Raw genomic sequence first — 13,418 nt, 5'->3', positions numbered from 1 at the left:
CTAGGCAATATTTTAAAAATAGGTGCACCTATGTGTATGTTTGCAAGGCTATCTTGTGATCTGATCATGTTCAGTGATCATACCCCATGTTCTGATGTGTATTCAATGGCCCTTGCTTCTAAGTTTGCATAGTATTGCAACCTTATTCTAACACAGAGGTGTGCATTTTCACAGTTCATACCAAACTGCAATGTAGCTGAAAATATTGGGGCTGCTTTGGTGAATGTGTCTAATAACTATTTCAGTATGTCCCTGAGTTCATTTTTACCAGGATTCTCCCGGATGACTCCTCTCCAGGCTTTGATGCACTAAAATGTTGGCGGACGCTGATACCTTGAGACTTTGTTGGGAGTGGGTATCAGGAGCAGGTCAGCAATAAATCACATGGCACAAGTGACGTTAACTATTCAAGGAAACATGGTCTGCTCAGTGCTCTATGACTGAGTGGGGATCTGAACCCTGCTCTTTTATTTATGAGTAATTGGCTTAGGATCAGGGTATCTGATTATTGAAAATCTGCACTTAGAGCAGCAGTGGCCGGCCGTAGATAAATTCCTATGGGAACCCTACATTGCCTCTGCAGCAGAAAAGCTGTGCTTTCTATATTCCCACTACACTGCAGTAAAAAGGGTGTGGTACATGAACCATAGAGACAGGCCTAGTACCAGGAGTGGGCATTTGTTGGAGCCTTCTCCCAACCTCCAGGTTCCCCTCCTGTTGCTGCTCTGCTGTCACTGCCTGCTGCTGCTCACTTTATGGGTTTTTCCCAGGTAGCTGTACAGCTTAGACACGGGAAGAGGACCCTTGAATGGACAGTGGTGGGGAGGGACTGCATTCCTTTGCTCAAGAACCCTCAAATACCTGAAACTACTGCATACAGGTGTGAAGCCAGAATATGAATCTGGACAGACAGCATGCAGTTGGCTAAATGGGACTTAAAAAGCAGATAACACTTGGGTGGATTGTGTGCCCGGTATTCCCAGGATCTGAATGTGGAGCTGTGCAGGGCACGCATTAGACCATTGAAATGCATATCCCACTCTGCCAACTTAAGCCTTCTCCAGATGCCTCCTCTGTGAGGTAGAAATGTACTGTAAGTATATGGATGCCCAATTTCTTGCCATCCAAATCTATAGAGCCCCTGCATGTGGGATCCAAACACAGTCAAAGGCAGAGATGCTGTGTCTTTTATCATCCTGCACAGGAGCCTTTTGTGTGCTTGCCTGGATTAGAGGGGTGTGTGCGTGCAGGTGAGCAGGGGATGGAGTTTCACAGAAGGGAAGCATTTGTGCCATTCTCAGGGAGTTAAGAGGTAATATTCAGCAGAGCCAACCTGCTTCACATCCACAAATTGCAAAAATGAATATAGTCAGTAACACCAGCCAGCCGGTAAATCTCCTGGCCCAGAAACCGAGCTCTTTCCTCTGGGTGATGCTAAGGACCTAATGAGAGATTAGTTCTGGCAATTCTCTGCTCTTCCTGGGTAAGCTGAAGACGCAAAGAGTTTTCAACGGTTTCGTTTCTCGTGCCTGGTCCTCTCATTGTTATGTAATGATTTTCTCATCCCTGCCTTTTTGCCTTTTATAAATACGAATTTGGCTCGAAGCCTGCTGCAGAAGCCTCTCTTTAACTGTCACGCCACAAACAGCAATTTGCACAGTGGCACCTCTGGGCAGCATCTCTGGGCTTATTAAAAAGCAGTCCATAGCTTTTCACCACCCACCATTTATACAGCAACCCAACTGCTTACACATCTGCACCAGCAAATAGCTCTTGGGGTGAGCTGCTGCTTTAAAGCCTAATCAGTTCCACAAGTTCGAACCTGAATAACCTCAGCAAGAGAAAGCAGACACTAGGAGCATAGGGAATGGCCTTCTACCGAGAGACCTTGGGCCCATGAACCACTCTTATCTGCAACTCTACAGCTTATTAGAAGTTTAGGAAGCTCTTCAGCCTCCACCCATTTCCTGATCTTAGCTTTGCCCTGTTCTGCTAACCCTAATAGGACTGAATCTGCCTCCACATCCAGTAGCCATTTTTTAAAAAATCCTGCATCAGGAGGACATTTCAGGTTACCAGGCTGGAGAGTGGGTGTTTCAAATTAAAGTTTGGCAAGTTTGCGGTTATTTTTAAAATAATAACAGCACAGTCTTTTTTATTTTTAAATGAGGTGCCAGAAGACCCAGACTTCCCATCCCCAACCGGCACACCAGATCGCCTGCTGCAGGAGCAGTCAATGTGAGGCCCCCCCAGATGTTGTTGGGCTCCAACTTCTATCAGCCCCAGCTATCATGACCAATGGGCAGGGATGATGGGAGTTGGTGTCCAACAACCTTTGGAGGTCATTACATGGGACCCCTGCCATACTGTATGAATTGTACCTATGATGCACCACATCATTGGTTACTGTTTCCTGACAAAGAACATATTGCTCTTGCTTGTAGTGGAGGGGTGGAACTGAGCTCAGATCTTAGCTCCCAGCACCAGTTTTGCCCTCATTCCCGTGCTGGAACTCCCTGACCTAATCCCATGAAGACGCTGCTGTATCAACAATTCAGCTTTTAATAATGAGACCGCGGGAGGTCGTTTGCGAGATATAGAAACTGATTTTGTTCACTTCGCAACCTTGGGTTTACAGTGTCTTCTCATTCAGTTGTTAATCAGCTAACAATATGTTAACTGATCTTGCATGCTCTGCAGACCTTTAACAAATCTGATTTTTGTCTGTTTTTAATAAATGAATTAATTGATGTATAAATAAATCAAAAGCAATCCTTTGATTAGTCAAATATTTAAGCTCAGCTCATTAGAGCCTCGTGTCACCCCACACTTATTTATTCACTCATCCATCAAATAAAAGGTTGCCTTGTGAATTGTGATGGCGAGGAGACAATCCCATAATACGAAAATAGCAAATTAATAAGACTCAAAATAATAACTATTGGGAAACATCTGGCTGAGGCCAAATGTCACAGTCTCCTTGTGAATTTCATTTTCAAATGGATTCTAAATGCAACGGAGGCAGGAACAAACAAGCAAAATGTGCTGAATATACAAATGGCTTCAAATATTGATTTAGCCTTTGTTGGGTTTAAACTAGCATCCCACAGATAAAAAGCTTTCTATCCTCTATATCCTGCTGCCACTCATATGGCCCATCCCCTAGGGACAGGCTCTGGGAAGACAGCGGTTGGGATGTTCTGATCTTAAAAGATGCTTATGTTCTAATCCTCTCTGTGTTCAGTCTTGCTCTCTTTTCCGGATCCGTCTCTAATTGCTTCCCTGCGCAGCCACTGTCCTCTTGTGTTCGGTTTGCTTGCAAGTTCTAGAGTGTCTCCTTGCCTCCCCCCCCCCCCCCGCGCCTCCTTATCTCATCTTGCTGCACTGTGACTGTTACATATCAAGTGCAAAGCTGATTGTACCATTTCAAAAACACATAGTTGTGTCTGGTGCCTTATTAGACAGGAAGACTGTACAGTACAGCTCACTTTACAGTCACCCCTCAAAGCATCTAGCAAGCCGACCTGTTTCAAATGTCAGGGCTCAGCTGTGAAACCGGTGACGTATCATAGGGAAGAAGGGCTACTAACCATGACAGCTATGTTCTCTCGCTATGTTCTACCAGTGTGCCTCTGAATATTCCAGTGGCTGGGGAATCAGACCTATAGAGACTACTGTTGCACTCAGGTCCCATTTGCAGACTTTCCATAGGCATCTGGTTGGTCACTTTGAGAACAGGGTGCTGGACTTGGCCTGATCCTGCATATCTGTTATGTTCTTATGAGTATCTCAGAGCCCATGGGGTCAGTGCTCTGCTTTTGGCACAGAGTAAGACCAGTCTCAGGTCAAACGGATTTGGCAGAGTTTTGATGCCCAATAAAAAGTTGCAAAACCAGACAATAAAAAAATGTCAAAAATTGCAGGTCACTTTCTGTGTCCCAAAGGCAACATACCCCATTTAGCAATTAACTTAATTAATTAATCAATTAATTAATTAAATTAAATTAAATTAGCATCAACTAGTGAGTGCCCAAACAGATGCCTATGGAAAGGGCTGCAAAATACAATTCTCGTTGTCTTTTCACCTACAAGAAGAGGTGGGAGAGATGCTTATGAGCTTTTGTTTTGTCTTCTTTGCCTCAGGCATCAAAATAACTTGACCTGTCTTTGCTACTGATGCACTACGACCAATTGCTGCACTGCCTCAGGCAGCAAAATGTCTTGGGCTGCCTCTGAACCTGCTTTGGACAACTTGAAAGTACTTGAGCAAGCAAAGATGTCTCTTTAGCAGTGCAGGGTCAGCTAAAGATGAGGAAAATGACCTCTGGACTGCAAACTGACGATCCTTCTGAGCCGTTAAGGGGAAATGTTTCTCTGGCTATGATGCTGCAACTGTTTGAGCTATGCACAGTGTCCAAGAATTTAACTTCCCCACAATTCCCTGCATTTGAGGCCACAGAACAGAAAACAGGTTGTGCTCTCAGTCTCCATTTGCTTGCATTCCCCCCTCTCTGTTTCCCTTTCTTTGTTTCCACTTTTGACACATACAGTACAGAAGAGATGGGGAACCTGCAGCCCATCAGCTGCAGCCAGCATGACCAATAGTTGGGGGTGATGGGAGGTGTAGGCCAGTGATATATGGAGGGCCACACAGTATCATCTTATAAGCTAAAAGCAATCGCAGATATTCCACGGCTGGTCTGTATGTCGCTGACTCAGGGAAACCCTTGTGAAAATGCAGTACCGGTACTTCAATCCCACACTTTCAGCAAGGCGCTGGAGAACCTGTGTGAGGTAGCAAAATTTTGGGATTTTTTTTTTCTGGAAATGGACAAAATAATTGGTACCCATATTGTAAAAAAACAAAACAAAAAAACCCCTCCTTGCTCAAGAACATGAGAATGTTACATTTTAAAACTTTAATCAGTCATAAGCTATTAGCAGCAAGAGTGACAATGGCACATTACTAGAAAGACTTGAAAGGGGCAGATTTGGACTGTTGATACATCAAACCATGGCAAATTGCACTGATGGAGAAGCTCACCAAGGAACAAAACAAAAGCAGCTTCATATACTGTGTACAGATATCTTGTCTCCTGTCTTCGAATAAGTGTGTTAATCTGTTGCTGATTTGTACGGTTATTCAAAAACCACAAATAGGAAATAAAATTTATAGATGTACACACACAAAATACTGAAGGCAACGTAGGCGACTCAGCGGAAAGAGAATGCTAACTGTTGGATGGTGGGGCAGAAAACAGATGGGCAATGGAATAAAATACAGTGGTACCTCGGTTTAAGAACAATTTGGTTTACAAACTCCACAAAACTGGAAATAGCGTCTTGGTTTGAGAACTTTACCTCTGTCTAAGAATGGAAGCTGAATGGTGGAAGGGCACCAGCGGTAGGAGACATTAGGGAAAGCGCACCTCGGTTTAAGAACGTTGGTTTTTTTTTTAATGATATTTATTAAAGTTTCAAAGAAAAGATTACATAAATAAAAAGAGGGAAAAAAGAAAAATAAAAAGGAAAAAAATACAAAATACAGAAAAAAAGATAAAAAACACTTAAAAAACACATCAATCTTTCCATGCCTTACATTTCATTTCCTTACTTCCCTGACCTCCTCACACCTCCCTTTTTTGTATTCCAGTTCTGTTAGTTAATTCAGCAATTCCTTTCCCTCTTTGTTTTTGTCTTAATCCTTTAACTTAACATATTATAACTTTGGATTTTCACCTGTTAACAATCCATTTTTACATACACCTTTATAACATTACTGCTAAAACCACTTAACTTCATTCTGACAGCATTCTAACATTCATTAATTTTGCAGTATTTCTGTAAATAGTCTTTAAATTTCTTCCAATCTTCTTCCACCGACTCTTCTCCCTGGTCTCGGATTCTGCCAGTCATTTCCACCAGTTCCATATAGTCCATCACCTTCATCTGCCGGTTTAAGAACGGTTTTGGTTTAAGAACGGACTTCCAGAACGGATTAAGTTCATAAACCAAGGTAAGAACTTAATTCATTCTGGAGGTCCATTCTTAACCTGAAACTGTTCTTAACCTGAAGCACCACTTTAGCTAATGGGGTGTCCCGCGCCGCTGCTGCATCATTTCTGTTCTCATCCTGAAGCAAAGTTCTTAACCCGAGGTACTATTTCTGGGTTAGTGGAGTCTGTAACCTGAAGCGTCTGTATCCCAAGGTACCACAGTATCTATAACAGAAGCATCCGTGCTGTAACATTTTGTTGCAGGCTCTACTTGTATATTCCAGTTTGTACAATATGTAATGGTGTCAATTCAACCTTGTAAAGTCAATGAGCTGAAGCATGCTAAATCAGCACTGAGCCTCTATCTATAATGGGGATCTTCTGCATTTTAACAGTGAGAATAAGGTTGCCAGTGTTTTAACAGACGGAGACGTAATGACAGAGCGGGTAAAAGAGGTAATCCTGTGGACAGGCATTTCTGTGCTTCCTCTCGGGGCTTTTTATCTCCCCTGACATTGAGAAATGGTCAGATAAGTCCTTCCACTGAATGTGCCTTCACTCCTCCTTGTTTGCAGCTGGTACAGAGAGAAACCATCTGCTGGAAATAGCATGAGTAAAGTATGCTAATTTAGCATGTGCACTGTGCACATCCATAAGGTTGCTATTCATCATGAATAAATCACATCCTATGTAAATGAGGCTGCCTGGATTTGTGAGGCCGCGATACAGCAACCGTGTTCATTAAATGAGTGAATAACTTGCAGTGCGGTAGCCGGTGATCAGACAGGCGAGTTCCAACAAGCAACAGCTGCACGCTGCCACCTCTCTGTGCGACTCGATATGCAAATGACAGCTTATTGCAAAATAGAAAACATTTATTTGCCACATAAGAGGTTGGAATTCATTTACCAGTCTAGAAATTTGAACAGAAGCCTGCCTAGAAATTGTGGGCTCAAAAAATAATTGCACATTTTCAAGGATTTGGCGTATTTGCTTCAGGAATGAAGCTCCTGCAATCGGATCCTGATCCCCCCCCCCCTTCAGCAACTTTCTTCTTCCTTCCTTTCAAAATACAGGCACGTTAAATGGAACCCCACATTTAACATAGCGTGTTTGACGCATGTCGCCGGAATGCAGGTGCCATTCGCACTCGGCCTGCATTTTGTGAACTGGGATTTAAAGTTATCTTGCATTGTGAACGTCTCACTTCCCTCAGTCCTCAACACCCAGTGCTGGTAGTGGTGTACACCAGAGCAGCAGCAACAGCCACAAAATGGCAGCCATGATGTCATTTCTGCAATCTGGATTTCCGTTTTGAATGCAGGAAGTGAAAGAGGGTGGGGAGGGCCCCACCACCACCCAAATATATCAGTCAGTGCCTTTCTCTAGGCTGAAAGGATGGGGCACTTTTCTAAGAGCAATGTAATTGTGCCGGTAATTCTTCTTGCTGGGCCCAGAAATACATTCACTCATTTTCTTGGGGGCAGGCGAGCTGGAACTTGTCACTTGGGTATGAAAGCCCAGAGGTGATGATAATACCACAGGGGGGTGTTAGGGAACCTCAGTGTTCATGACAAGCCACAACACGACCCCTCCGCTGCTCTTCAACAAAGGAAATACCCTCTTCAACTCTCTAAATGCTGAAATCCATTAAAAGCTCCTCTGTGGCTTTTGGTTCATACAGTCTTCCATCTCACTCCAGGTTTCTAACTTTTGATGTGATTTTTTAAACCTGGCATCTTGCATAGTGTGTGTGTCACAGAGAATCAGCTTTTGAGTGTCGTTGTCTTGACAACAAAGGTTTATATTTTCCAAAACAGGATTTGAGGGCACAGGGTCCCTGAGCATGTATTGAATGTATTGAATCAGGATGCCTTTCTTTTGAGAAGGAAACCCACTTCTGCTCAACCCCATCCTATAAAAGAGGTTATAGGAAGTTGGAAAATATAAAAGACTCAATTCGGTGTTCTCCCCAACAGAAATCTAACAGTACCAATATTCTGTTCTCTTACATGTTTTCGTGCAACACTAACAGGATAACACGGCACTGCTTTTGTAACTGTGGCAGTGTGAACACTAGGTGAAGCTGCAACTGGTGGAAATTCTCCTTTTAATGCAAATCTCCTACCCCACTCCTGGCTTTTCATCTTCTTAGTCTGGCAGTTACCCAAGTCAATAAACATTTGCTTGATTCGCATCTAATATTAAGAGACTGATTTGTTTCCCTATCTGTCTTGCTGTACAGACCTCTCTATTTTACATTCTATTTGCTTACTATGAATAAGTCTTATTCTTACTGCATTTCTTTGCAATTATATATATATTTAAACAACAGAACAGGTTGCCTTCTTAACCACTGGGTTTAAATTGGCTAGCCAAGTGCTTCTGCACTGTGATTTGATGTGCATTTGTGCTAGAGCATCCCCTGAGGTAACCAACACAATTCTACAAAGCGAACTACATTTGGGGCTGCATACTATATAAAAACATGGCCTGCCTAGTCCAGCATTCTGTTCTCACTGTGGCCAAAACCCACAAGCAGCATCCTGAGTGCAATAGCACTCTTCCCTCCTGCAGTTTCCAGCAATGGGTATTCAGAACACACCGTCTCTGGCAGTGGAGTTGTGAAGCACAGCAGTTGTGGCTAGTAGTACTCGGGTTCCAGCAGTGGCCAAACTCTTGCCCCAAGGAAACTCAGAAGTAGGCCATTTTGGGGGCAGCCATACCTCTTTGTTTCTTCCCTGCAGGTGGGGATGTGAGGTCTACTGCCTCTGAGTAAGGAGATTCCATTTTTGTTTATAAGGACTAGTAGAGGTATGTGAGCCAGCATTGCCAGAGCAAATGAAGGCATCCTAAATGCCTTCTCGGACTGCCTATCTTTAGTTAGCCAAAATGGCACAACCCACTCATAAAAGGAAGGCATTAGAAAGTTCAGGGAGACTCTGAGGTTTGCATAAGTACAAAAAACAAAAGCCACTTTACAGAAACCTATTGAGATGGAATGCAATAGTGTTTCCTGGCAAAGAGCCTGGCTGACTGGTAATATGAACAGAAGGACTCTCACATTTTGGTGCATGCCTGACTTCTGAAAGACATTCAGGTCTCAACTTACACGCCACAGAACTCACTTGATGGCCTTGGAGAAAATATTATCTCCAAGGCTTTCTGATTTTCAGACTAAATGGAATGGTGATAAAGTCTGCCCGGGAGCCGTCTCAGCAACTCTGGAAATCCTGTTCCTTAATTCTAAACTCCTTAATCCTAAATGGCAGAGGTTACTTAGTGGTGAGAGAGATGCATTCTGCAAACGCTCAGAGGTATTTTCTCCATTGTTGCTTGCCTGCTCCAGGACTCAGCAGTGGTTTTGAAAACAAAATCCTGAGCCCTTATTCTACCTCAAATCATACACTGCAGCTGAGTGTCAGCCTCACTTTCCCTTCTGCGAAAAGGAAATTGTGCAGAGCAATCCTATGCACATTTGCTCAAATGTTAAGTTCCACTGATTTCATGTGGTGTGTGTGTGGATTTCAACATACTGGGGAAGTGGATCAAGTGTCAACTAGGCTAACTAGGCTTCCTTGAATGCAAGAACTCCATCTGTCCATGGGCAGAAGTGAGATCCTATGGAAGATTCAGCCAGTAGAAAGGAGGAGGGATCTGTTGATCTTTTAGTTGAAGCAAGCTAGTCCTTTTGAGAGGCAGCAGAAGACAGGAGTGTCTGGCATGCTCTGGTCCATGGGGTTATGAAGAGTCCGACACGACTAAATGACTAAACAACAACAGTCCTTTTGAATTGGCATTCGATTAGCTGGCTGAAACTACACCTAACTTCAGTGGGTTCAGACTGTTGGTTTTTTACTCATGTGATCAACAGTGGTGGTTCCATATAGTCAGACTAATGTGAACTGGGGAATTATTTTAGGTAGATTCTCCTCTGTTGTTTGACAGGCTGTCAAAACCTGTAAATGAGGGCTTGATCAAACCTGACAAGAGTTCTTTCTGTTTCTTAGGATTGCATGAAGTCTTGAATTTAAAAGGTCCCTTGTGTGCTGCCTGAATCCTACTTCTCCAGGCCATTTCCCTGTACAGCCAATCCAAATGTTGTAAACTAATGTGAATAGGAAATAATGTCACCTGCAAAATTAAAATTTAAAAGGCGGGGGGACACACCATTTGCATGCCTCTATAAGGCTTTGTTCAAAAGAACAAAGCTTGGAAATCCATCCTATATCAACTGTTAAATTTACTTCAGGCCTCAAAATTAACCACATTGGAGGGGCAGATGGCATTAAGGAAACTTAACCAGTGTGAAGTATTTATTAGTATCCAGTCGCTTTTTGTGGTTTTTTAAAAAAAATATTAATATTGAAATAGCACCTTATTTTTCTTTTGCAACTCAGTCAGATGAGCGGGGTATAAATAATAAAAAATATTTATTATTTATTTTATTTTCCCAGGATACCTTCAGGAAAACTACGGTGAATTTCTCATCATCTCAAGACATCATCCGCGTGGCCGCTTTCTTGTCCGAACGGGTGAAAGCTGGAAACCACTGGAAACAGCAGCAGAAGTGAAGTGTGCGAAGAGTTCTGTATTGGATAATGCAACGCGCTCGAATAAAACAGCCGCCTGGAAGAGTCCCCTCCGCGATCGCCCTTTCCTTCTCCCTGCTCTTTCGCGGGAATCCACTTTCTTGGATTTCCTCCTCCCCTTCGCGTTTTGACCATGCCACTCTCGCTGCCCTCGGCCTCCCAGATCCGCTCAGCGGCTCGCGCTCTCCCGCCGCCCCCGCCGCCGCGCCCCTTTTCCCCGCCTTGTTCGGAGCTGGCTTCGAGCCTCTCCCGCCGGCCCGGGGCGGCGCGGCTAGTGGGGCACTGGGTCGCCCGTCATCTAGGGGGCTCTCAGAGGCGCTTTAGGACCCAGCGGCGCAGCGGGAACGCGCTGATCCCATGTGCTCCGGTCCCCTCCCCCTGCCTGCCTGCCTGCCTCTATTGTCTGAGGCTGAGCAGCCCGGCGGCGGCGGCGGCGGCCCGGGCAGGGATGCGCGGCTTGCGCAGCGCACCGGCGAGCGCGCACGGCTGGCGGCGCTGACTGCCCGCTCGCACCTGGAGTTTGGCGCCGCAGCGGAGCCGGGCTGCCGTGCGTGTGTGTGTCTGCGTGTGTGTGAGAGAGAACATGCGCTCCCCAGCGCCGGGAGTGGGGATCTGAGCCGGAGTTGGGAACGGATCGGCTCCTGGAGAATGGAGTCCCCTCGTGCAGCTGCCCGCTGGCTCCTGCTGGCCGTCGCGCTGCTCCACCTGCGCGCCCCCGGAGGTGAGTCCTGGCTGGGGCTGGAGCCCCCTCGCCGATCTAGCTGCGTTTTTTTGCCCCAGGCTGGGAAATGGGGGTGCGATCGCGACTTGGATGTGGGGGTCTCGCATGTTCCTAAAGCGATGGACCGCCCTCCCCCGTCAGAAACCGATGCCGTCCCTTCCCCCTGGTTAGTAGGGACCCTCTTTTAAAAAGCGGGTTTTGAAAAACTATACTGCCTTCACTTCGGATCTCCATGGAAACAGCTGAACACCTCTGCGCGTCTGCGGGGTTTGTGTGCGCGGGGAGCCAATGGGCTCTTCTCCCCCTGCTCCCCCTCTTCGGACCCTTGAGCGCTGCTCCCAGATCCCCAAGGAAATGCCCCTCCAGTTGTTTCCCGGGCCAGCAATGCCCCCACCCCACTCCATCTCCCCGTACTGACAATCCGGTTGAAGTGGAGCATCCTTTTGACCCCCTTCACCCCGCGTTTTCGTTTATTTGTTTATCGATTTACATGCCGGCTTTCAAAACAGAAGTTTTCCCCAAGGTAGCTTCGGAACCGAGCCAGCTCTGGACCCCCACTCTGCACCCTATAGGACCCCCCCCCATATGCTTTGCCGTTGCTATCGCATCTTTTATGCGTCTTTCCTCTACCTGCTGCTGAAAGGGGGGGGGAGTGAGGGAAGAAGCAGATTTCCCCAGGACTTATCTGGAAATGCAAATGACTCTTCAGTTGCTGCTGTAATTCAATTAGCTTTTGGTAACCCCACCCCTTTTTTTCAGCAAGACATGATTATTCCCCACAGTGTATCTCCCCCCCCCCCCACCCTCCAAGCCTGCAAGATGGGTAGGCTACTTGCAAATGATTCCAGCCTTAGAGCTGATACTTCTTCCCTTGGGAAGCTGAAGCTGATGAAATTGTATATTGTGGGGAGAAAGAGAGAGCAGAATTCTACCTGTTCTGGCTGAACCTCTCCCCTCAAATGCTCCACCCGATTCCCCACTCCTCACTTCAGCCTTCTGAAGAAGCTTTTCTCCCAATATGGGTCCTTATGCTGATTTATTTGCGCCTGCTCTGAGACTGTTACTGTTCTCTGACTTTGATGTTCTACAGTCATTTGTCCACAGGCAATTTGTTGTAGTCAGAATGTGCCACTAGTCTTGCGTTGGTTTAGAATCTGGTATCAAGGCTTATAGATGACCACATACCACTGTAGTGAGTAGCAGCACTTTTCAGCTGTGCTGAAGAGCGAGCATTTCCTCCATCATTTCCTCTTTTAAGCACAATTGTTGAGATTATAGCACCAATTCTCCCAGCTCTAGTATAAATTCCTATTAAGCAGAGGGTGCCAAGCAATGCTTCTGCCCCTTTACTAATGTTAACTGCACAACTGTGTGCCTGGCTGATTTAAAAACTGCCTCCAGAGCCATATGCACAGCCATTGACGAAGGAATACGACCTAAGTCGATCCCTTAACGCAGATGGCTTTTGGCTGCACGCATGATATCCTCCACAACGTATCTTTGATGGTTTTGGCCAAAGAAGAGGCGCCCAACATTGTTTTGATCAGATTGTTCCTGTGTTGAATTCCTGACAGAAAGCTCATTTAGTCTCCTTGGAGCAAAGGATGTTTCTGAGCATCAGTCATCATCGGAACCATTTAAAAAGTGACGAATAAATCCTCCCCTTGGTCCTGTTCATTCAAGGGGAGCCTGTGAAGCTACCAGGAAATGGTTATTGCCTGCAATATCTGAAAGCTGTAGTGGATTCATTTATTGTTCGCAGCCGCTGCTTTTGAAGTGATTGCAGAACTGGTGGGTGCTTTAAATGGGAGCATCCCTGGAGAAAAACTGGTGTACAAGATGGCATATCAAAGGAAGAGGGCCCTGATGGTCAAAAGAGAGAGGGAGAGAAACACAGGGAGATTAGATAGATAGATAGATAGATAGATAGATAGATAGATAGTTGGACCTTGAAGGGTGTAGCACCCACCCACCCACTGAGGTTTGTATGGAAGGAAAGGGGGAAAACTCAATCAATTCAAGAATGAAGAGGACAGGTTATATATCTGGATCATGTTGTCAAGCTGACGAGCGGGAAATTGATGGAAGAAATGGTGATTAGCAGAGAGG

The 13,418-nt window shown here is 45.3% G+C and overlaps 1 protein-coding gene across 1 annotated transcript in view; it reads left to right on the top strand.

The window, feature by feature from the left end:
* Positions 1-8,724: 8,724 nt before the first annotated feature.
* TMEM132A (transmembrane protein 132A) overlaps positions 8,725-13,418 on the top strand; it is a 29,530-nt gene continuing 24,836 nt past the window's right edge. Inside the window, exons 1-2 of the mRNA XM_083497966.1 lie at positions 8,725-8,810; positions 10,454-11,309. Coding sequence (XP_083354092.1) covers positions 10,946-11,309 — 364 coding nt within the window. The 5' untranslated portion in view covers positions 8,725-8,810; positions 10,454-10,945. The remainder of the gene's footprint in view (positions 8,811-10,453; positions 11,310-13,418) is intronic.

The sequence above is a fragment of the Podarcis liolepis genome (genome assembly GCF_965112155.1).
Source record: "Podarcis liolepis genome assembly, chromosome: 1".
Classification (NCBI taxonomy): Eukaryota; Metazoa; Chordata; class Lepidosauria; order Squamata; family Lacertidae; genus Podarcis; species Podarcis liolepis.
Note: the sequence above shows the minus strand (reverse complement) of the source record. Positions and strands in the feature narration are given on the sequence as shown.